The 20810-nt window shown below is 41.6% G+C and overlaps 2 protein-coding genes across 4 annotated transcripts; one reads left to right on the plus strand and one right to left on the minus strand.

Moving 5' to 3' along the window:
- Positions 1–5777: 5777 nt before the first annotated feature.
- Positions 5778–8043, plus strand: LOC129182676 (protein Hook homolog 2-like). Of its 2 annotated transcripts, XM_054779082.1 has the most exons (4): positions 5778–5812; positions 5975–6281; positions 6366–6440; positions 7509–8043. In XM_054779082.1, exons 2-4 carry the CDS (start codon positions 6189–6191, stop codon positions 7626–7628), a joined length of 288 nt encoding a protein of 95 aa, XP_054635057.1. In that variant the 5' UTR covers positions 5778–5812; positions 5975–6188; the 3' UTR covers positions 7629–8043. The 2 variants fall into 2 exon arrangements, with proteins under 2 accessions (XP_054635057.1, XP_054635058.1); XM_054779083.1 differs by having other exon boundaries at positions 5799–6281.
- Positions 6168–20440, minus strand: best2 (bestrophin 2). Of its 2 annotated transcripts, none has more exons than XM_054779080.1 (13): positions 20282–20440; positions 18460–18570; positions 18160–18373; positions 17990–18084; positions 16767–17000; positions 16035–16189; positions 15872–15949; positions 14781–14933; positions 14614–14694; positions 12862–13016; positions 8909–10627; positions 7491–7574; positions 6168–6427 (listed from the first exon to the last, which is right to left on the minus strand). In XM_054779080.1, the coding sequence occupies exons 3-11, from the start codon at positions 18309–18311 to the stop codon at positions 9898–9900; spliced, it is 1833 nt and encodes a 610-aa protein (XP_054635055.1). In that variant the 5' UTR covers positions 18312–18373; positions 18460–18570; positions 20282–20440; the 3' UTR covers positions 6168–6427; positions 7491–7574; positions 8909–9897. The 2 variants fall into 2 exon arrangements, with proteins under 2 accessions (XP_054635055.1, XP_054635056.1); XM_054779081.1 differs by having other exon boundaries at positions 8835–10627.
- Between the last annotated feature and the right edge of the window lie 370 nt (positions 20441–20810).

Raw genomic sequence — 20810 nt, forward strand, 5'->3', positions numbered from 1 at the left:
AAAACGTCTTACAGTTTTCTTCCAGAAGATACCCATATCATAAAACCAGTAAAACATCCCTTTAGCTCAAAGTTTGAGATTATAAATAGTTTGGGGTTTAATGGATGAAAAAAGTCCTGCAGTCACAATTTCAAAGACTCCTCACCTCCACCCCCAGCTTACCCACGCCAAAAAAATAAATCCCCATTAGGCAGTGAGTGGCATGTAATTAGATTTCAAAATGAGAGGCGTAGCGAAAGATTTGTGTTGTTAAATATAACTTTGTACGGAATTATATAACCAGGTGGTGATGCCAACCGAGCATAAGGACACATCCGTGAGGAGCACGGTCTTTACTTAAATCCACAAGCATGGTGGTTTAATGTGGCAGATTATGTGTTTGAGTACAAAGACAAAATACCTTACCTAAGAATTATCATTCAATGAATTGAACTGTTCTATTTAATGGGAACAGTTTAGTTTATTAGGATCGTGCAAAGCTACATTGAAGTGCATCACATGTTTACACATGCACAATTCAACATGTCTGCAAAAGGAGTAGGAAAAACCAAAGCTTATTTCTCCATATCTCAACAATTACTGATAGTTTGTTCACTTCCTGTGTTTAATTTGTACCAGGTTACCATTTAACAGAATACAAATGTGTAATAGTGAAGTTAATGGAGTTTGTAGATAGCTTATTCAGTAATAAAGAACAAATAAATAAACAGACACACACAAACAGCCACAGCCGCAATAAAAAGTAATAAATAATGCCCCATATGCCCGTATGATAGACAATAGCTTAATTAAATAATAAGGGATAAATAAATAAGTACAGGAGTGAAACTGACAAAAATGGTATCATGAATAGATTGCATTTTTTTGGAGGTGCACATCTATGGAGTTATATTTGTACCCCAATTTCGAGATAGAAAAGCCACATTGACGTGCAAGAATTACTGTTGTGTGAGCAGGCACATCGCCGCGCTCTGTCGCTCTCTCTCTCCCTGTCTCTCAACCTGTGAACGCTGTGGGGCGATGTGAGCCGGTGTACGTGCGTGAGCTCATCGTGCCTCTGGGCGGGTTTTGGGGACTGGGGTCCTGGCTGCAGCTTGGTTGTTGCGTGCCTGGAGAGCGTCAAGGCGTGCGGGTGTGTTCAGTGGTCGAAATGCGTGCCTGAGGGCACTGATTTAATAATACTTTTTTTTTCTAATATTCTCGTGATTGACCGAGGCACCGACCGAAGACTGACTGGTGGCTCGGGATCGACGGGGTTGTGACCCCTGTGCTAAGGGTAATTGCAGTCCTCCCGCGCCGCTTCACGGTTTCACTCTATCACAGTTTTTCAAAAATATGAATTAATAAAAATGCTGTTTTGTGGTTGAATACGGCCTATTATTAGTCAAAACATATGCATGCATATTTAAGCCAAAGTTAAACATTTTTGGGCGAAATTAATCACTTTCAAGCATAAAAACGGTTAAATGGACTACAATATAAATATAAGGCATTCAAAAGACACATTCAAAGACGGTGACGTAGCTTTCTACACAGGTCACTCGCGCTGCGTAATGTTACCGTGAGGTTTGGTGAGACACACACGCACCAGACTTGATCGCTGGAGCAACAGGCTTTTATTGCAGGTTTGAATTATGTCACAACAGGGAATTGACCCAATTGATTGAAATGATAAGTTGCTGGCGTACGACTCAGAGATCTCTTCAATACCGTTTTTCTAAAGTTTCCATATTGATTCCATTCCAGTCAGTAGATGCTTAATATTTACATTTGTTCACCGTATCAAGTATTTCCGCTTCTGTCGCTTCAGTGAGGAAAATGTAACCTTTCATCTCTGGCGACGGTATCAGTCACTCTAGTCCTCAAATCACGAGGGATAGGGGATTTTAAATGCTACACTTTTGGTCTCCTCCCATCAAAGACTAAAACTTTTTCTATGTATACAAAAGGCATATTTCTCTCAAATATTCTTCACAAATCTGTCTAAATCTGTGTTAGCGAGCACTTAATATATAATAATAATAATAATCCAACCACCTCAGGGGGTCTCAAACTTAATTTCACTGGGGGCCAGTGGAGGTAGAGTCTGGGTGAGGCTGGGCCGCATCAAGTATTGGGAGGAGGGCTGGGAATCTCAGGGTACCTCACGATACGATACAATCCACAATACATCCATGTGAGAACACCACTGTTAGTTCAGTGCTGGTGTTTACTGGCCCCTGGAAGTATGGAAGTAGCTTGGCCGGATGTTGCGGGCTGTAGTTACACTACTCTTTGATGTCCAGATATGATTTGGTGGCCACGGGCCGCGAGTTTGAGACCCCTGATCTACCTCGAAGGTGTGCCATATCAAGATGCTGCATAGACAGCATGAATATTGCACAGGTGTGCCACTCTAAAACCCCACTGAATTAAAACTGCACATTTTGTCCTTTTGGGCATTTTCATCTGTCAAACATGGGGTGTTATCTGCTTTCTTTGAGCCATTCAAATTCCTGTTTTTGTGCCTGTCTAATATTTTACTGTACAGTAGTATTATTTCCTCGTCACCCGTAAGCACAGTTAACATTTTTTCACAGTACACATGTTCTCTGAAATCATTCAAAAAAAGAATCGATACTATTCTCAGTGCTTAGTTGAACAACGACCACTAAAATAAACAGTGATTAAGTGGTCTGATTATAACTGTACGTGTGTGCTACACAGATAGCCAGTAACACACACACACACACACACACACACACAAAGAACCAGATTGACAAGTCCTTACGCACAGAGAGTACTTCTTCCTGACGCAAGTTGTGTAAGACAGGGAGTGGCCCAAACACACGCAGACACACACACACACACACTAGAATAAATAAATGTGAAAGTACACACTTGGAATAAGTACAGTAAACACCGACTTGTACGTGTCGTGTGTTGAGGTAGTTGAAGTGCGTAGTCCATCCTGTTATTTCATGATGGTCAAACACAGACAACAGTGTATATGACTGTGTGTGTGTGTGTGTGTGTGTTTGTGTATTTCACCAGTGCAACATGTGTCTGCAGCAGTAGCGAGACACTTTCAGAATGTACACACTGCACACAACAATAAATTGCACACGAACAGGAATCGCGTGTCTGTTATGGTCCGGGTTTCGCATGAGGCAGATTTCATGAAATGTTTGTCTGTCTTGTTGTTGCACTGACATAAAATGTAGAAAAAGGAAGATGTACAACGCAAACACACACATACGACATTTAGTTTGGAAGGTTCCGCACAGCTGCTCTGAACCTACAATGAGATGCAGCGCGAACCTCGCATGCTGACATCAGTGCTCTAGTTTCTGGAGAAAGGCACACAGACACACACGCCCCGTTCTTTGAAATCCTCCTCCACATTTTTGTTTTCACAGTTAATGGGAGAAATAAAACCGCATTTCTAAAGTCAGCTCGCAGACTGGAATAGGCTGACCTTGTTGAAAATGTATCTCAGTATCTCGGACGGTAAATTGAAAAGCGCCGACTCGAGTTCTCTTTATTGCTGACGTGTACTCGCTCCGGCTTCTGATGGTGTTAGCTGATTGTCAAACACTGTCAGTTGTGTTTACTGAAAGTGTAGAGTTGTGTGAAGCGGGGATGTCTTTTCTTTGCATGAAGTGACACCATTTTTCTTTTCAATCATACAATTCTGTGCAAAAAATTCCCACCCAATGTGGCACCCTGAGCAAGCTTTCATATGGCACCCCGTCCATGTGCCATTTACATGAGCTTATTGAATTTACGTTGAAATTGAATTCCGTTGTTTTTAATGTCTGATGTTATCTAGTTGTAAAGTACTGCTAAAAACCGCCAAGGACTGCTAAAACAACATATCTAGTGGTGACCCAAGACTTTTGCACAGTCCTGTATAGGGTTGGGCGATACTGTGGATTTTTGTAGCAATCTGTGATTCTGTGATTCTGCATCTTTTTTGTCTTAATTTTTTTTTATCATGATTGGAATCACAATAAAACACAGGACAAAGATTTTAGGCAAATAAGAAAATTGAATCACATTTGTGAACAATTTAACAAGACATAAATACAAAGATATAACACAACAATAGCAAGAAAATAATAGAATTAGTACCTGATTTCCTTTTATTACCGTAAATTCCGCTGTATAAGCCGCTTCAGAACTACTACCAGTCGTTTAATTACTGTGCTGCTCGCAAGTCAGTGGAGAAATGGTAGCTTGTCAACCCACTGGAAATTGCAGGAGGTCATTACTCAGTACAACAGTCCGGCTCACCGTGTCATCTTACAAAGAACGCTAAAATCATCACACAGCAACTTAACACTGAAAAGGTAGCTAAGAAATATACAATAAAAGTACCAATCCACCAGAGGGAGCCAGAGGAGCCCAGAGGCCAGGTCCTCTGGCTCACTCTCCCCCGGCAGTCATGTCCAATGAAATGCTTTGCTGGGACAAAAAGCGCACATGCTTTAGGCACAACTTGCAATCCAACCTACCTCTGTGTTCCCAGCGTCAACGCGTGACGTGTGGTTGTTTTTTCCATCTGATGTGAACAGCTGCTTGCTGCATGTTGATGCCCAAGCAGAAGCTGTAGTCATTATATATTCGATCAATTTTACTTCAAATTTGTCAGATCAACCCACTTAGATATTCGGACTTGTCTGCACCCTTAATCACCGAGCGGTTCTATTGATGCTCATTGCATTTGGCTGAGCGCCAGCCAGTTCAATGACCGATTTCGCTTCAGAACACACCTCGTACATAGAAAAAGTCTGTGTTGACAATTTAGCAGCATGGTCGCTATATTTAGCCAGTAAAGATTTGCATGTATACTAAGTGTTTCTTGCGTCATGCATTTATTCGGTAATTAAATACAAGCAATCAGCAAATGTGTATCCGCCGTGCAGGTGAGCGGGAATGAGCTCCATCTTCGTACGGCAATGCACATTTGAAAGCTGTAAAAACCCCTCCACAATGCAACCCAGCTCCTGACCAGCAGGACCAAAAAGGTAGAGCTGGGACACAATCCTTCATTGTTTGCCAAGACCTCGCATTACTGGCAAAACACGCATGGGTGTCCCAAGTGTGGCGCAGGGGCCATCTGTGGAACGTGGCTCATTGCAGAAGTAAAATAAACAAAAACCCAGCAAAAGTGGAAAAATCGAGCGAAAGGCATAACGTAGCTAGAAAAATCTCAAATGTTGACACTAATAATTCATAAAAACACAAAGATTTGTCTTTAAATATGTGTATAGCATTGTTTTTTTTAATTATAAATTGTTTTTTTAAGTATAAATATCAAAGGCTGAACAGCCCTGACGTAAATAGAGAAAGATGTAGATAAGAAAAAAACAGTTAGCTGTATTATTATTATTATTATGTCTTATTATTATTTAATATTATCATGTTAAATAATATTATATATAAATAATATTATATATAAATAATAATAATAATATTATCGTGGTTTATTTGAGCTAAAAAAATGTTGACATTAATATCTTTGAGCGTCAATATGTGGGACAATAAGCATTTCAAAACGCACCTGCATTGTTTTGTCACTAGGTTAAATAAAGTTTGTTTGTCCAGTCGTAGCTTTTCATTGTACTGTTCTTAAAATGAATATTAAAATCTCGTCTCGCCTCGTTCTCGTGGACCCGATCTCGCGCATCGTCTCATCTCGTGAGTTGGGTGTCTTTGTTGCCCAATGAACTGTACTATCAAACATTTTCATTCTTTCCATTCACATCAGAAAATTGGTATCTGCCAAGGCTGCACGACTTGATCCACACCGAATTGTACACCGTTAAAGGTAGGTGGCAGAAATGCACCGTGTTTGCATTCCACGCTAATATTGTTTTTTAAAAAACTACTAAAGAACACAACATTGTTAGTCCATTGAATGAAGGCTACTTCACCACTTTATCATTCATCATTCCAGCAGTGCTAATTGCATTGTGTTTGGTGTTTATAGCCACTAATCCACAGGCCAATGACTGACGGACCAACCAACAGTGAAAATGCCCGAGTCAGCAGGATAACATCTTTGTGCAGGCAGAGACAAACCAGAACGCTTGACTCCACATTTTGTTCTTTCTTCCACACAACAAACCTGCAGCCTCTACTGTGGAAAAAAAAAAAACAACAGCTGCACAACGAGGCCGACGTGTAACAACTTTATTTTTGAGATGGTTTCAAGTGTATCAGCTTGGTTTGTGCAGAGCTCGGTGATCATGACGAGTGAGAAGAAGGCCAGTCAATGTGATACCAGGATGGCAGAGGTGGGTTTGTGTCTACAGCCTCTGCTGCTTCTCCGAGCTGTGTGGCTTTCGAGAGAAACACTGATGAATTTCTTCTTGCGACAGCATCGTCGGGGAGAGAATTCAAAGTTCCGCCGGGAGCAGGAGGAGGAACTTCTTCTCAAAGCCTGGGAGAACATGGTGGGTACAAGAAAGCAGTCATCATGTCTGATTATTTTTGTTTTTGTAGAAATCACTACATTTAAAAAAAAAAAAAAAGCATACAGTAATCCCTCATTTATCGCGGTTAATTGGTTCCAGATAAGTGCATTTTTGTGAAGCAGAATTCCTTACTTATAAATCAAATATTTTTGTAGTTAGACCATAGAAAACCTGTTTACGACCTTCTAAATACGTGTTTTTAAACATTATTAGAGGCCGGTAGACATGAAATCACACCCCTATAGTTACCCAATGTAGTAGACATTATCAGAGAAAATAAGCCATTTAAGACATAAATAAGAATCGTGCTTGTGTGTGTTGCAATAAATGTGTTCCTGACCCATGGAGGACAGGAAGTGTCGTCTGGGGTTCAGACGTGGAGTGGATTATGGCCGCAACAATGGCCCATGTTATTATTATAAATTATGAGGATTATTATGTTATTGTTATTGTGCCTTTTGTGATAATTCAAACCCGCAATAAAAGCCTGTTGTTCCTGCAATCAAGTCTGATGCTTGTGTGCCTCACGCAATATTACAGGAACATTAATGACACCTAGTGAGTGTAGAATACCACACAGCATCACATTTTTGAATGCATCTTCCGAATGCCTTATATTGTATTTTAGTTTGTTTAGCCATTTTTATGCTTGAAAATGCTTAATTTAGGCAAAAAAAATATGCAAAAATTCCAACCACAGCGAGCAAATCTATTTCAATTTTTTGTCACAGAGGAATTTTTGTCCATTCATCCAGAAAACATGTATGAGGTCAGAAGTCGCTGATGTTGGACTATCTAATTTAGGTTTCCATGCAAGTTTCTCCACACCAAACTCACCCAAGCAGTTCCCCAAACAGACTTGGCAGCATAGTAGCTAAGCATAGCTTCATGCAAAGATAGTGACTTCTCACAAACAGGTCGAAGATCGAAGTTCTTCATGTGGTTGAATTACAAGTTGACTAGCATTGTACTAGCATTTGTGTACGGTAACCTAGATCACCAGTACATCATACTGGAACTAATAGTTACCCATATTGCTCCATGCAGTCCTTTGCTCTACGGCAGCAGACTGTGTACGAAGACCTCAGACCTCCAGGCCCGGTGCAGTCCTTCCTGTCCAAACAGAGGCAGTCATCACGTAGAAGGAGGGTGTTGCAGCCCAGATAGAAACTGGACTCAAAACATGGTGTGATTTTTAGGTATTTATTTAGTTTGCAGCGTGCCTCATTTCACTGGCTTGCTTCTATCGCCCTCTGCTGGCAATTTACTCCATTGCCTGCTGCTTGGGTTTTACCGAGGGTGCCCAAAATTTGGATTTTAATTTTGATATTCTTCACTTTTGTGTTTATACAGCATGCATATCGAAATCAAGGTCAATGGTTTTTCGTTTTTGTGTGTTGTTTTGCCTCATAACGTTTTGTTTTCTTTCCAGTGTTCTTCATCGTGGTTATGTGTGTTATTTTTCTAAAAGAAATGCGCTGTGGGCCAACAAAAAACGAGCCGCAAGACGCACTTTGGACACCACTGGGTTACACTGCAGTGTACTTTTGTGTATCATATTCTATGAATAAAAGACAGAGTCTAGAAAATTGATTGTGCATCTCAGATTTATTTCTTGTTATGAAAATGGGTATGCCACCAACACAAGGTGATTTTGTTATCGTAACTTGATATGCGTCACTGATTAATTCGTTTTAACTCTGGGAAAGTATGCGTGTTCTAAGATCCACGGTAAACAAAAACAAAGCAACCCATTAAAGTCATATATTGTCCAGAGGTAGTTCTTTGACATGTTTAGCTTTCTCACGTTCACCTTTTCATGTTGTAGTTCCTGTAGTGCAACTAGAAGAAACAAACTGTGACACAATGGTAAAAACTAAATGTTGCTTTAAAGTGATTAAGTCTATTCTAAAGTAAAAAAGAATAATAATTAGATGGCACAGTGAACTCAGCCTTAGTGCAAACACTTGCAGATATTCAACTGACATTTTAATCTTCATGCATCCAAGCTGTGTTCATGTCCAGAAGTCAGAGGAGGATATTTTTGAATGGTTTCTGTACGATAACAACTGGCCCAAAAGTGCAAAAGGAAAAGTAGTACAGTACTGTAAATCCCGGCTTTTTGTGGGAGTTACGTTCCACGACTACCAGCAAAAGCCGCAAGTAATTGATGATGTGTATTTTTAACACACGGCTCGCTCCAAACTCTCCGGGCTAGCCAAATTCAGCTCCAGAACCCTCCTCGTCTCTCTTCAATTACCATTGTTCACTAGCAATGGAACCTAACAAGCTAAACGCTAAATGCACAATCCAGGTTTAAGCCTCACACAATCATGAAACACATTTGACATTTTTAAATGTAAAAGTACTCACCACTAATGAATGATAATGATGGTTGATAGAACAGATGACTCGGAGTCACGCGCTAGCACGACAACTGCACTTACGTCTTTTGTAGGACTGCCTCCACCTCACTAGGCTAGAGGCTAGCGGTAGTACGAGGCTCCCCAGGCTCTCCAGGCCCCTGGGTTGTCCCAGATAGCTGTGGAAGAAGGCGCTTCTTTGAGACACACTGCTCAGCTATTGTAATTCCATTAGCAACTTATATCCATCCATCCATCCATCCATCCATCCATCCATCTTCAACCGCTTATCCGAGGTCGGGTCGCTGGCGGAAGCCCAGACTTCATCCAGCTCCTCCCAGCGTATCCCGAGGCGTTCCCAGGCCAGTTGAGAAACATAAGTCTCTCCAACGTGTCCTGGGTCTTCCCCGATGCCTTCAACCAGTCGGACATGTCCTGAACACCTCCCCAGGGAGGCCTCTGGGAGGCATGCTGACAAGATGCCCAAGCCACCTCATCTGGCTCCTCTCAATGCGAAGGAGCAGCGATTCTACTCGGAGTTTCTCCCGGAGGACAGTGCTTCTCACCTTATCTCTCGGGGAAAGCCCAGCCACCCTAAGGAGGAAACTCATTTTGTCCACTTTAACAACTTCTAATCATATCCATTAGTGTTCACCTCACTGCACGTTTTGAGGCCGGATTGTTTCACTTTTGCGGCTCAAAAGCAAAGATGGTGTGTTCAAGGACCGCCGAGCAATGTGCGAAATCTCAATGCTTGACTGAAAAACATTATCAGTGAAGCATGAAGACATAAACGTGTCCAAATTGTGGGGTTTTCTAACAGTGGTTGCTGTACATTTTACCTGCATTATCACATGTTTATAAGTTATTACCAACTTATGGTGACTGGGATATGATTTCTGCAGAAAAGGCGGTCTATTTTGACAGAAAAACAACTATTTTGTAACCAAAAATCGACAAATTTCAGGGGCTGTGATTGCAGAATTATGCACTGTATTTATATGATTAATTTCAGGTGCATTGAATGCAGCATTATAGTAGCAAATGTCCTACGATGTGTAAGTGTTGCGCACCTAAGTCCCAGTCAGCTCTGATCCCATGCTGACACTTCGGAAGCGCTGGGGCTCAAAAGATGGCACAGTGAGGAAGTTTTTGTGCTGACCCAAAGAAGGTTTGGCAGTGGTGGGCACAAGTCTGTGGTGGTTGATGATGGGCTGGGAGCTGCAGTGCTCCAGATGAGAGGAAGAGGGGTTAAATAGGAAAGCAGAGAGGTGTTGTGGGGTGATGGGAATAGCGGAGGCTGGTGGAGTTTCTCTAGAAGGAGGTGAAGGAGGAGAAGGAGGCTGGATGTCCGTCTTCTCTTCTTCCTCCCTTGTGTGGCCATTTTCCACCCCTTGTCCGTACTTCCTCGTGCTCTGATCCCTCTGGCTGATGGTGTCCGCTGCTGGCCCATCAAACTGAATGTCCAGCAGAGGCACTCTGGCGCTCTTCTCCTCCCTGAAACTGCAAATAGTGCTCTGGGTGTCTTGCCCCAATCCAGACGGCAAAGACCCCCCTTTACCTATCTTACAACTCTCACTGTCGTCATCGTCACTGATGCACTGGTCAATGCTGGGGGAGTGGTGGAGCTGCTGCAGCTGGGCCGAGGTGCGTCGCAGAGCTCCGCCCATGAGGCCGCTGGGCGAGGGGGCCGCATTAAGGAGACGGTTGAAGAGAGCCATGTTGGGGTGACGGCTGACTGACTCCTCTATGTTCTCCGCTATCTCCTCCAGGGGCTGGAAGTGCATCTCCTCTTTGGGAATCCTGTCAGAAAGCACAGTCACTTCTGTCAGTTCTCTGATAACCGCTGATGTTGGTGTTTGGTCGTTCCCTATCGGGACTTGATAATCGTTCTTACATCACAATATGGGACAAGAGGAATGGAACATTCCTTTCAAGCCTGACGCCTTAGTTATGACTTGTTCCTTCAAGTTACCCGCACATTTTGGACTATTTGAGGGAATAGTTTTACTCCAGCAAAGCTGGGCCATGCAGTGCACACAGCTTGGAGGAATTTGGGGTGGAATAACCTCAGATTTTATATTGTGAGCCAGCAGACCCCCTCTCCCAGGTCCAACACCAGTGTCGACCTGACAAATGTTCTTCTACATCGGTGGTAGTTTGTTTTTATATTGCCCGACTGCACATTGTAGAAAAAAAATTAAACCAAAAAAACAGCAAAAACAGAAAACACAGCAAAAAAGCACAAAGTATGGAGAAAAAACAGAATTTTTGCTAGTAATACCTAATAGTAAGAAAAGGTTTTGTTTTTAAATATGTAAAGTGGATCCCCCGCATTCGCAATTCAGCACATACGATTGATGATTTTAGGAAATCATCTCATTCGCCGTAAGTCGATAATCACTTATGAATACGTGAAAAAACAGATAAAATGCACAGCATACATGTGCCACCGTTAAACAAAAGTCCACAATTTTGACGTGTTTATGTCTTTATCCTTCATTGATCATGTTTTTTTTGTCCAACGGTGAGATTTTGCACTTTGTTTGGGGGTCCTCGAATGCACCATTGTTGCTGTGAGAAGCAAAAGTGAAACTGATATGCTGTACAACGTCTACACCGTCACTCAGATTCCATGTGTTCATCTGTCATCTCACATTATCATTCATTAGCGGAGAGTACCTATACGTTTTATACGGCCAGGTTTAAAATGTGTTTGATAAGTACGTGAGGGAGGGATCTGGAGCTGAATCTAATAATGACAACAGTAACTCTTATTGCAAATGTTGATCCATCATCGGAGGAAAATGGCAACGTCAAGCTAGAAGAAGCCTTTGGCGAGCTGTGTGCAAAAAAATAGACATTTTCATCAGCGTCTCAATTAATCGCAGATTTTCGTCATACGCTGGTTTGCCCGGAACATTTCAAAGTGCCCCCCGCCCCACGTCCTTTGATTTTTCAGCATGCAGCTTTGAAACAGTATATAAATTACGACGGAGTATCAGGTCAGGCTCTACAACACCTGCACCACCTGAACCACGTTGTAGTCACGATGCATTCTTTACACTGTACTCTTTACTTGCGTATCTTGCTTGCTGCTGTAACAAGTGAATTTCAGCGCTGTGGGATAAATAAAGTACATATACAAATACAATACAAAAATCAGAGATTTTGAGAATAAAGTTGTAATTTTCCGAGAATAAAGTTGTAATTTTCCGAGAATAAAGTTGTAAATTTCCGAGAATAAAGTTGTAATTTTCCGAGAATAAAGTTGTAAATTTACAACAAGAGTCACAAATTTACGAGAAAAAAGTCCTAATTTACGAGAAAAAAAGTTGTTATATTACTTCTGCCCAAGGCCAAACGTCACATTTTTATAGTTGTCTCCGGCAATGCCTGTTATGATGGAGTACGACAATAATCTGAGATTTTGAGATATTCTTGAAAAAATGTATTATGAGAATAAAGTCGTAAATTTACAAGAATGAGCTTGTAACTTTATGTTACAGGCATTGCCTGAGACAGCTATGAAAAGGGGGGACCAATGTGACCTTTGGCTTTGGGCATGTGGACGGGGCGGGGTAAGGAAGGCGGAAGTGAGTAAGGTTAGACATGCTAATCTGTTTGTGCTCAACTGCTCCGTTTTGCTGCCGCGTTATAAATAAAAGCTTGCCTGAAGCAAGAGGGAAACTTTCCTTCCTTCCTGAAGAGCTACGCTCTATTTTCCCTGTGACACGACTTTTTTTCTCATAAATTTACGACACTTTTCTCGGAAATTTCCTACTTTATTCTTGCAAATTTCCGACTTTATTCTCGAAATCTGCGATTTAGTTTTTTTCAATGTGGTCCTAATAAATTCTCCGTCGTACAAAACAGACACACTCCAAAAATTCAAGAGTGGATGTTCACATTTTCACATCCCGTGCGTGACAAAGCCATGACGTCGCAATACTTTTTTTCCATGGAGATTTTCCCACAAGGTGAGTTAATTCACACCGAAATGTAACAATTTTGAGTATGAAGTCAATGACACTCACGCCATGTCAAAAGTAGAGCCCTGAAAGGAGGGCTTGCGAAGGACAAAGAGAGTTGCAGCTGTGTAGGGGGGTCTGGGGTTCGAGTCATTCCAGTAGCGGTCCCGTTCCATCATGGGCAGATCTCCGTACATCTCGTCCACCGCCATCATGGACACCTGCAGAGTGAAGCGAACGCAGACGCGCGCGCACACACACAAACACACACACATATATCTGTAACAACGTAAATCGCAAACTCAACGCTTTCATCATCAGAGACACCCGCATCATCTTGACAGCTGACTGTCATCCCAGCATCGTCTGTTCTACTTGAATCATCCTGGCGTTGATGCTACCCCTGTGGTGCAACTCTCTTATTTTACTGATTTTATTCTGAGGACCTGATTTTACCGAGCGACAGTATGTGTTCCATTGACGTCACCCAAGTCTTGCACAGCGGACCGGAGGTTGTGCTACTCTGGTAGAGAGAGAGAGGCTATTTTTTCATGAAAGTTCAAGGCAACATTTGAAAACTTCAGGAGGAAAATGGGAGGTTTGACATGTATGCCATATTAACTACATAAAATATAAATATATATGTTTTAAAACTAGCCGGTGCAGTGGAGGTGCAGGTGTGCAGGATACGGGAGCCACTTTTCATTTTTTAAAGCCCATGTACATACGTATGTACAAATGCAGAGATGTTTTTTATATTTGAAGAAAAAAAACAGCCTTTGAACTTTTTCTCCTTATGTTCCACTTTTTTGCTCTTTTTTTTAAACAAATATTTCAAATTTCTTCTTGTTCATTTTTTTTCTCTTATTATGTCTTTATTGTGATAATATTGACATAATCATATATTAATATCATTAATAACAACTTTATTGCTGTGATATATAACTTTTACCCAACGTATTTTATTTTTAAATAGCAACTTGATTCTTTATTTTGTTTGTTTTTCAGAATATTACGACTTTTTTAACATGACATATTTTCATATTTCAACTTCATGCTATATTATGACTTTTTTCTCCTAATATTTTGTCTTTATTTAAATCAAATTTACTGCTCTTTTTTTCCATTTCTGCTGTTGTTTTTTAAATTTTCTTTAATTGTATTTTTAGAACCCGCACGGTGGTCTAGTGGTTAGCACGTTGGCCAACACAGTAACAGTCTGGAGATCGGGAAGACCTCATCGATTCTCCATTGGGCATCTCTGTGTGGAGTTTGCATGTTCTCCCCGTGCGTGTGTGGGTTTTCTCCGGGTACTCCGGTTTCCTCCCACATCCCAAAAACATGCATGTTAGGTTAATTGGTGACTAAATTGTCCATAGGTATGAATGTGAGTGTGAATGGTTGTTTGTCTATATGTGCCTGCGATTGGCTGGCGACCAGTCCAGGGTGTACCCCACCCGTCGCCTGAGGTCAGCTAGGATAGGCTCCAGCATGCCCCCATGACCCTAATGAGGAGAAGCGGTATAGAAAATGGATGGATGGATGTATTTTTAGAATGTGGCCAATAAAACAACAGCTGCGGGCCATAAATCCCCCGCACTTTGGACACCGCCTAATGCATACCTGTCCAAGAAGCATCACCAGTGAAACAACACGGGTGCACCACAGTCGCCAGTTTTTAAAACGATACCACCCAGCCCAGAATTTCCCTTGTTCAAACGTAAATGTTGCCAGGTGTGACCTAATGAAGTGTCTCACTGTTGTAGTGTAAATTGCAAAAACAGCACTCTGAGGAAGCAATGAAATGCCAAAATAAACCTGGAAGTTTCTGTCGATCAACCAATTTGTTTCAAAGTCATCGTCATCTTCTCCAAAAGGGTTGATCAGCTGCTCTGCAACCTTTTGGAGAAAAAAAAAAGCCAAATCAAATATGAATCACCCGAGTAAGGTACTTCTTTAGGCATTTAGATCAAGCACCAACCGACCTTGAGCCACCCAGCGTAAAAGAAGAATTGCAGTAAGGTGAAGATTGGCACATAGAGGTCAAGGTCGTGTCCTGGATAACCTTGATCGGGATCCAGGAACTGACGACCAATTAGACACACCAGGAAAAAACTGTACACGGCCAAAGTCACCACCTTTAGGACAGGTAAGGGAAAGGGAAGGTTACTTTTGTCCAATTACGTTCAGTAGTAAGTAGGGTTGTTCTAGAATATTTGACGATTTAATTCGAAGGAAAGGAGTCTCATTCAACCGTCAACCTCGGAGCAAAATCGTATGAAAATGTCACGTGATCGAGATTGTACCATTCAGACTGCATGGGGGTGCCCACTGCTGGTGCTGAGCATGCATTTTGTATGCACACATACAACAACAACCTGATTTATGTCAATAAAGAATTGAAAATGACACGTGTGTTGAACTTTAGACAGAAAACCTTTACTTACTACGCATTCATAAAATCACCTGCTGCAGTTGCACAATCCAAAGGAGCTGAGGTGAGCTGAGGGACGACCTTCAGCCACGACGGACTTACTATGTCATAAGGGCGGCTAAAAAAAATCATCCAAAGTGTGGAAGTATTTTGGAAAGGTTAAAGATGATCCCCAGAAAGTAAAGTGCAACTTGTGTCGTGTCAGCAGTTTCTTACATATCACACAACAACCGGAATGCCGCATGATTTATATCAGGTCATGCTCTTACGCCAACTTCATTCGTCCCCACTGTGAATGTTAATCCAAGAAATTAGGTTGCTAAGTAAATTTTTTTGTTGTTCTTCAAGCCGTGTCGTTCCTATTTTCTGTGAACTTTTCTGATGTGTGATATGACCACTTGTCGAGTGTGGTACTCATCCACTGCCATTTGTCACTTTTTTTAGAAGATGGCAGCCAGGAAGTGTTTTGTAAGGCGTAAGAATTGTGTATTTAAACTGGAGTGAGGCCGCAATCGTAAGATTTTTTTTGTTTTCGAGGAGCTAAAGACCTACCCCACGATAACTCCTCCTCTGCTCTCACCACTTTAGGGATAATTAAGGACTATTTGGCATGTAATATACAAAGTGACAGCTTTAGCTTACCTGAGTGTAGACCAGGGGAACGCTGATCATGTCGTAGTGAAACAGCATGCTGCATTTTCCCCTGAACACATTCAGTTCCTGTTTCAAAACAAGAGCAATGCTGTTTGAGGTTACATCACAACATTAACCCTCACCGTGTGTGTGTGTGTGTGTGATGGCACACCTCCAGTAGCAATTTCAGCGTATGGTCGTCTTTGATGCGGCCCTCACAGCGAGCCACAGCAGCCAGGTTGGTGAACCACACACAAGGGATCCAGTATTTGTTATAGGGAGAATGGAGGCCTTCGAACTTCTTGCGCTCCTCTCTGGTCATGAATCCTGCAGTTTTTAACCGCGAGCACAACAGGTGATTGACTGCGAACCCGACACAAGGCCTTGACCACCATCCCAAATGTGTTTGATGTTTGATGAGATTGAGGTCTGGCCTCTCAAGTTCTTACACACCAAACTCGTCCAAGCAAGCCTTTATGACCCTTGCCTTGTGCACTGGGGCAGAAAGAGGCTGTCCCCAAAAAAGTGGGAAGCATAACAATAACAGACTTAGATCCATGAGGATGATAGACGCTGAGGCCCATCCCATGAGGAATTCATTACTGTTGTAGCGTACTTTCAATAGAATTCTCTTAAAACTAAACTTTTATTTCAACAGAACTGCAAGATGCGTCATTTAGAAAACGACTAGAGAAGAGTATACAGCTCCACCGACTCGTCACAGGGCCGATAACTTTATCAGCCGTACATTTCAAGATGTGCCTGTCCTTGTGATGCGCTCTGTCTCACACAAGCGTTGCAGTGGATCAGCACACCACAGTAAGTTGAGGTTTCTTTCAGTAATAATGATGAACGTAAAGCCAAGTTCTTTAAAAGTGATAAAGCGGCGCATCTGCACTCTCACCTGCCTCCACCACGTGGTCCATGGTGGGGAAGCGCTTGAAGACGGCCGTGCTGACAGATCTGAGGATGAGCAGGGCCGACAGACTGGCGTAGCGCATCATGGTGCGTCTGAGCAGGCGGCCCCGCTCGTCACTGCCCTGGAGGCCCCCCGAGAGGACACACATGAGCTGATCGGGTAGAGGGATGCTGGTGTACTGGTTCCACCAGCGGTTCACCACTAGGGTCACATAGAAACCTGCCCACGGAGATGGAGAAGGGGACATTATACACGGGGACATTACACACTAGGTGGATACACATTTCATTGTTGTGCCTGTCACTATGCATTGCTGGCATGGATACATGAACAAAGATGCATTATTTGCAGTAAATAAATCATATTTTTTGAACCAATTAAGTGAAATTGGATCACATTCCACGGCACACTAGTGTGCCACAGCACAGTGGTTGGGCATCACTGCTATTTATTTGTACAAACCACTGTATGAGTTGCTGGCACTAGCATAACACAAGCATGAATAAAGACACTAACGGACCTGCCAACCTTGAAGAAATTTTATGAGCATCGTCCCCCGTGCCTCTCACACTCCCTCGACCCCTCACCATGCGCCCCCAGGGGCAGATTTTGCCTCACACAATAATTTGGTTGGATTTTCTAACTAAAAGTACTGCACTATAATTAGCAGGGTACCGTGGGTTTCACGGGCAGGCTCACCTTGATGGAAAATGAAATCAATGCTAAAAATTGTGATTTAACACAAATGTTTGGTACAATTTACCGTTAAAGTATCATAAACATGTAATGAATATTGTAATATATATATAAGAGTTAGAAATTAGACAAGCATACAAAAATAGGGATACAGTAGATCCCCGCTTTTTGTGGGGGTTACATTCCGGGACACCGGCAAATGAGACGCCCATAAAAATGCGTTTTCCCCTCTCCCTTCTAATGCCCCTGGTAGCTTGATGTTGATGTTTTCCTCCAATTTTGGAATCAACATTTGCAATAAGAGTGACTGTTGTAATTATTCGATTAGATTCAGCTCCTTAACCCTCTATCATCACTCTTCAATATGATTTTTTTTAACCAAAAAGCCGTAAATTCTTTAAATCCACTGTATAAATCCACTGTATATGTTTAGTCATTTTTAGTGGTCCCAAACTCAAAGCGACTCTAATTCTGACTCTTGTCCTTGGCTCCAAATTTGCCAGGGTGCTTACCTAGTACAAAGGACATCGGGATGAGACTGGCATAGTGGTTGCAATAAATTGCCAGCTTCTCAAAATACCTCTTCTGATCATCAGGTAGGAAGAATCTAAAAGGACAAGGACAAAATGACTGATTGGAAATGAAAGTAGAAGACGTGATGGGCACCTTGAGTTGTTGTTACCTGTATGTGATGCTAATGGCCGTGTACATGGCAAAGAAAGCCAGGAACTCCTTGTACAACACCTTGTAGATACTTCCTTTCCACACCAAAAGCAACTTGGAAAAGCCACAGAAGCGAGCATTTGCCACCCTGGCCGTGTAGGTGACGGTCATTGGTGACAGTCAGTGCCCAGCCTCACAATAAACTGTATAGTTTGGAATCACCTCACTAATACCTGAAGCAAAGGGAGGGAGAGAGGCCACTGAAAGGATACCGAAATGAACGTCTTCATCATCATTTTAAGAAGAAGAATTAAGAAACCTTGTTAAACCTTGGAAAGGCCCAACTGACCACTGCCAATGGGCCGCACCATTGTCCTCACAGATTGCTGGTACTCGAGTGTGGATACAGTCACCATTGGCGACCGCAGTACTAGAGAAGATTTTTAGGTCACACTTTACAATAAGGTACACAAAAATACAGTAATTGCCAAGGAACTAATGAAGAACTAATGAGGAACTAATGACTAAGGCACATAGATTTAGACTAGTTCCTGAGGAACTAATGAGTACAGTAGTTATTGAAGAACTAAGGCACATAAATGTAGGGTAGTTACTGAGGAACTAATGAGGAAATAATGAGGAACTAATGACTAAGGCACATAGATTTAGACTAGTTCCTGAGGAACTAATGAGTACAGTAATTACTGAGGAACTAAGGCACATAAATGTAGCGTAGTTACTGAGGATCTAATGAGGAACTAATGAGGAACTAATGACTAAGGCACATAGATTTAGACTAGTTCCTCAGGAACTAATGAGTACAGTAGTTATTGAAGAACTAAGGCACATAAATGTAGGGTAGTTACTGAGGAACTAATGAAGAACTAATGAGGAATTAATGAGGAACTAATGAGGAACTAATGACTAAGGCACACAGATTTAGACTAGTTCCTGAGGAACTAATGAGTACAGTAGTTATTGAAGAACTAAGACACATAGATTTAGACAAGTTCCTGAGGAACTAATGAAGAACTAATGAGGAATTAATGAGGAACTAATGAGGAACTAATGACTAAGGCACATAGATTTAGACTAGTTCCTGAGGAACTAATGAGTACAGTAGTTATTGAAGAACTAAGGCACATAAATGTAGGGTAGTTACTGAGGAACTAATGAAGAACTAATAAGGGAATTAATGAGGAACTAATGAGGAACTAATGACTAAGGCACATAGATTTAGACTAGTTCCTGAGGAACTAATGAGTACAGTAGTTACTGAGGAACTAAGGCACATGAATGTAGGGTAGTTACTGAGGAACTAATGAAGAACTAATGAGTAACTAATGAGTAGTGGTTAGAATTAGGTGGGTTCGTTCCTCATTAACTACTGTAATTTTGTCTACCTTATTGTAAAGCGTTATCAGTTTTTTTATTTTTTGATGAAAGCAAAGTTAAAATACAGCGGGAAACTGATTCAGCGGGTGGCAAAATACTGTAGTTTCCCAGGGAAAAGGGTGGTTTGACAGGTAAGGTATCATTATCAGATCAATACCAATGCGATTACATCAATATTTCTGTTTTCATGTTTATTTTCCGTGTTTTTTGCTGTGTTGGTCATATATTGTTGTATCCAGTATATGTACTCTATTGTTTACAAAGTCAGGGGAAAGGTCCTTGGGCACATGAAGCTTTGGGGACAAAAATCCAAAAGATTTAACGATAAATTGAGTTTTTTATGTAATGGAAAGGCAATAGACAAGAACTGTTTTTAAATATATTGTTAGTTTTACTTAAATTGTTCACAAATAAGTGTGTTGACGAAAATATTTTTGTTTGCCTAAAATCTCCTGCGTCTTGATGTGTTGATCATGATCGACAAGTCACAAAATAATTCAATGAACTTGAAAAAAAGTTCAAGGAAAAAGATTCGGTATTTCTTTGGACCCGTATTTATTTGGTATCAGTCGATACCAGCATTTATAGTATCGCCCATCCTCACTCATAAATTTTGAGCATCACTTAAATTACAAACACGGTAGCTTGCCAAACAGATTACCAGAAACTGCGTCGGTTCGCTTGAATTCCTCATATAACGAATCCATTTTACTTAAACCGATATTTAAATGGAAATATCATCTTACCTCTTGTAATTTAGAGGCCCAACTGTCTCATTTCGGTGCGTAATTGGTCCACAGGACAAATGTTCACATGTAGTCAAAGTCCTCTCTCTCAGTCGCTGTGTGCTCTCCAGTGGTGTTTTTGGCTCAAGAGCACATAACCCTGACATCGACATAGCAGTAATCTTCGTAGCCTCCTCGCTGCGACCAGTGGTCATTGCGCCCCGGGGTAAATCCCCAAAACAAGGAGGAGCAGCTCGTTAACGCGGCCCCCGACCGGCAGAGTCCGCCAGGCTGATGGAGCACAAGCGACAGAGCGCAACTAAAGAACTGGACTGGAGGAAAGTATTCGACCATGACAAACTTTTTTTGTGTTGAGTAAAACAAACATTTTGCTGTTATAGGTTCTTCATGATCCTGTATAATGCATAGAAGAAAAGTTTCATTTTACAGGACTGTCCCACCCCATAACTGTTGCTAAAAGTGCTCATTTCAAGTATTGATATTTTCTATATGCAAGTGTAATAGCACAGTCCACTCACTCACCACGTAC

Source organism: Dunckerocampus dactyliophorus, chromosome 6, assembly GCF_027744805.1.
Source record: "Dunckerocampus dactyliophorus isolate RoL2022-P2 chromosome 6, RoL_Ddac_1.1, whole genome shotgun sequence".
Lineage (NCBI taxonomy): Eukaryota > Metazoa > Chordata > Actinopteri > Syngnathiformes > Syngnathidae > Dunckerocampus > Dunckerocampus dactyliophorus.

Excerpts from the sequence above, each read along its gene's own strand:
- LOC129182676 (XM_054779082.1), top strand. The coding sequence starts at position 6,189 with ATGGTTTCAAGTGTATCAGCTTGGTTTGTGCAGAGCTCGGTGATCATG. Across the intron at positions 6,282-6,365 it reads GTGATACCAGGATGGCAGAG|CATCGTCGGGGAGAGAATTC; the intron begins GTGGGTTTGTGT and ends TTCTTGCGACAG. Across the intron at positions 6,441-7,508 it reads TCAAAGCCTGGGAGAACATG|TCCTTTGCTCTACGGCAGCA; the intron begins GTGGGTACAAGA and ends TGCTCCATGCAG.
- best2 (XM_054779080.1), bottom strand. The coding sequence starts at position 18,311 with ATGACCGTCACCTACACGGCCAGGGTGGCAAATGCTCGCTTCTGTGGC. Across the intron at positions 14,934-15,871 it reads TTCCCCTGGTCTACACTCAG|GTGGTGACTTTGGCCGTGTA; the intron begins GTAAGCTAAAGC and ends CCTGTCCTAAAG. Across the intron at positions 14,695-14,780 it reads TTTACGCTGGGTGGCTCAAG|GTTGCAGAGCAGCTGATCAA; the intron begins GTCGGTTGGTGC and ends TTTCTCCAAAAG.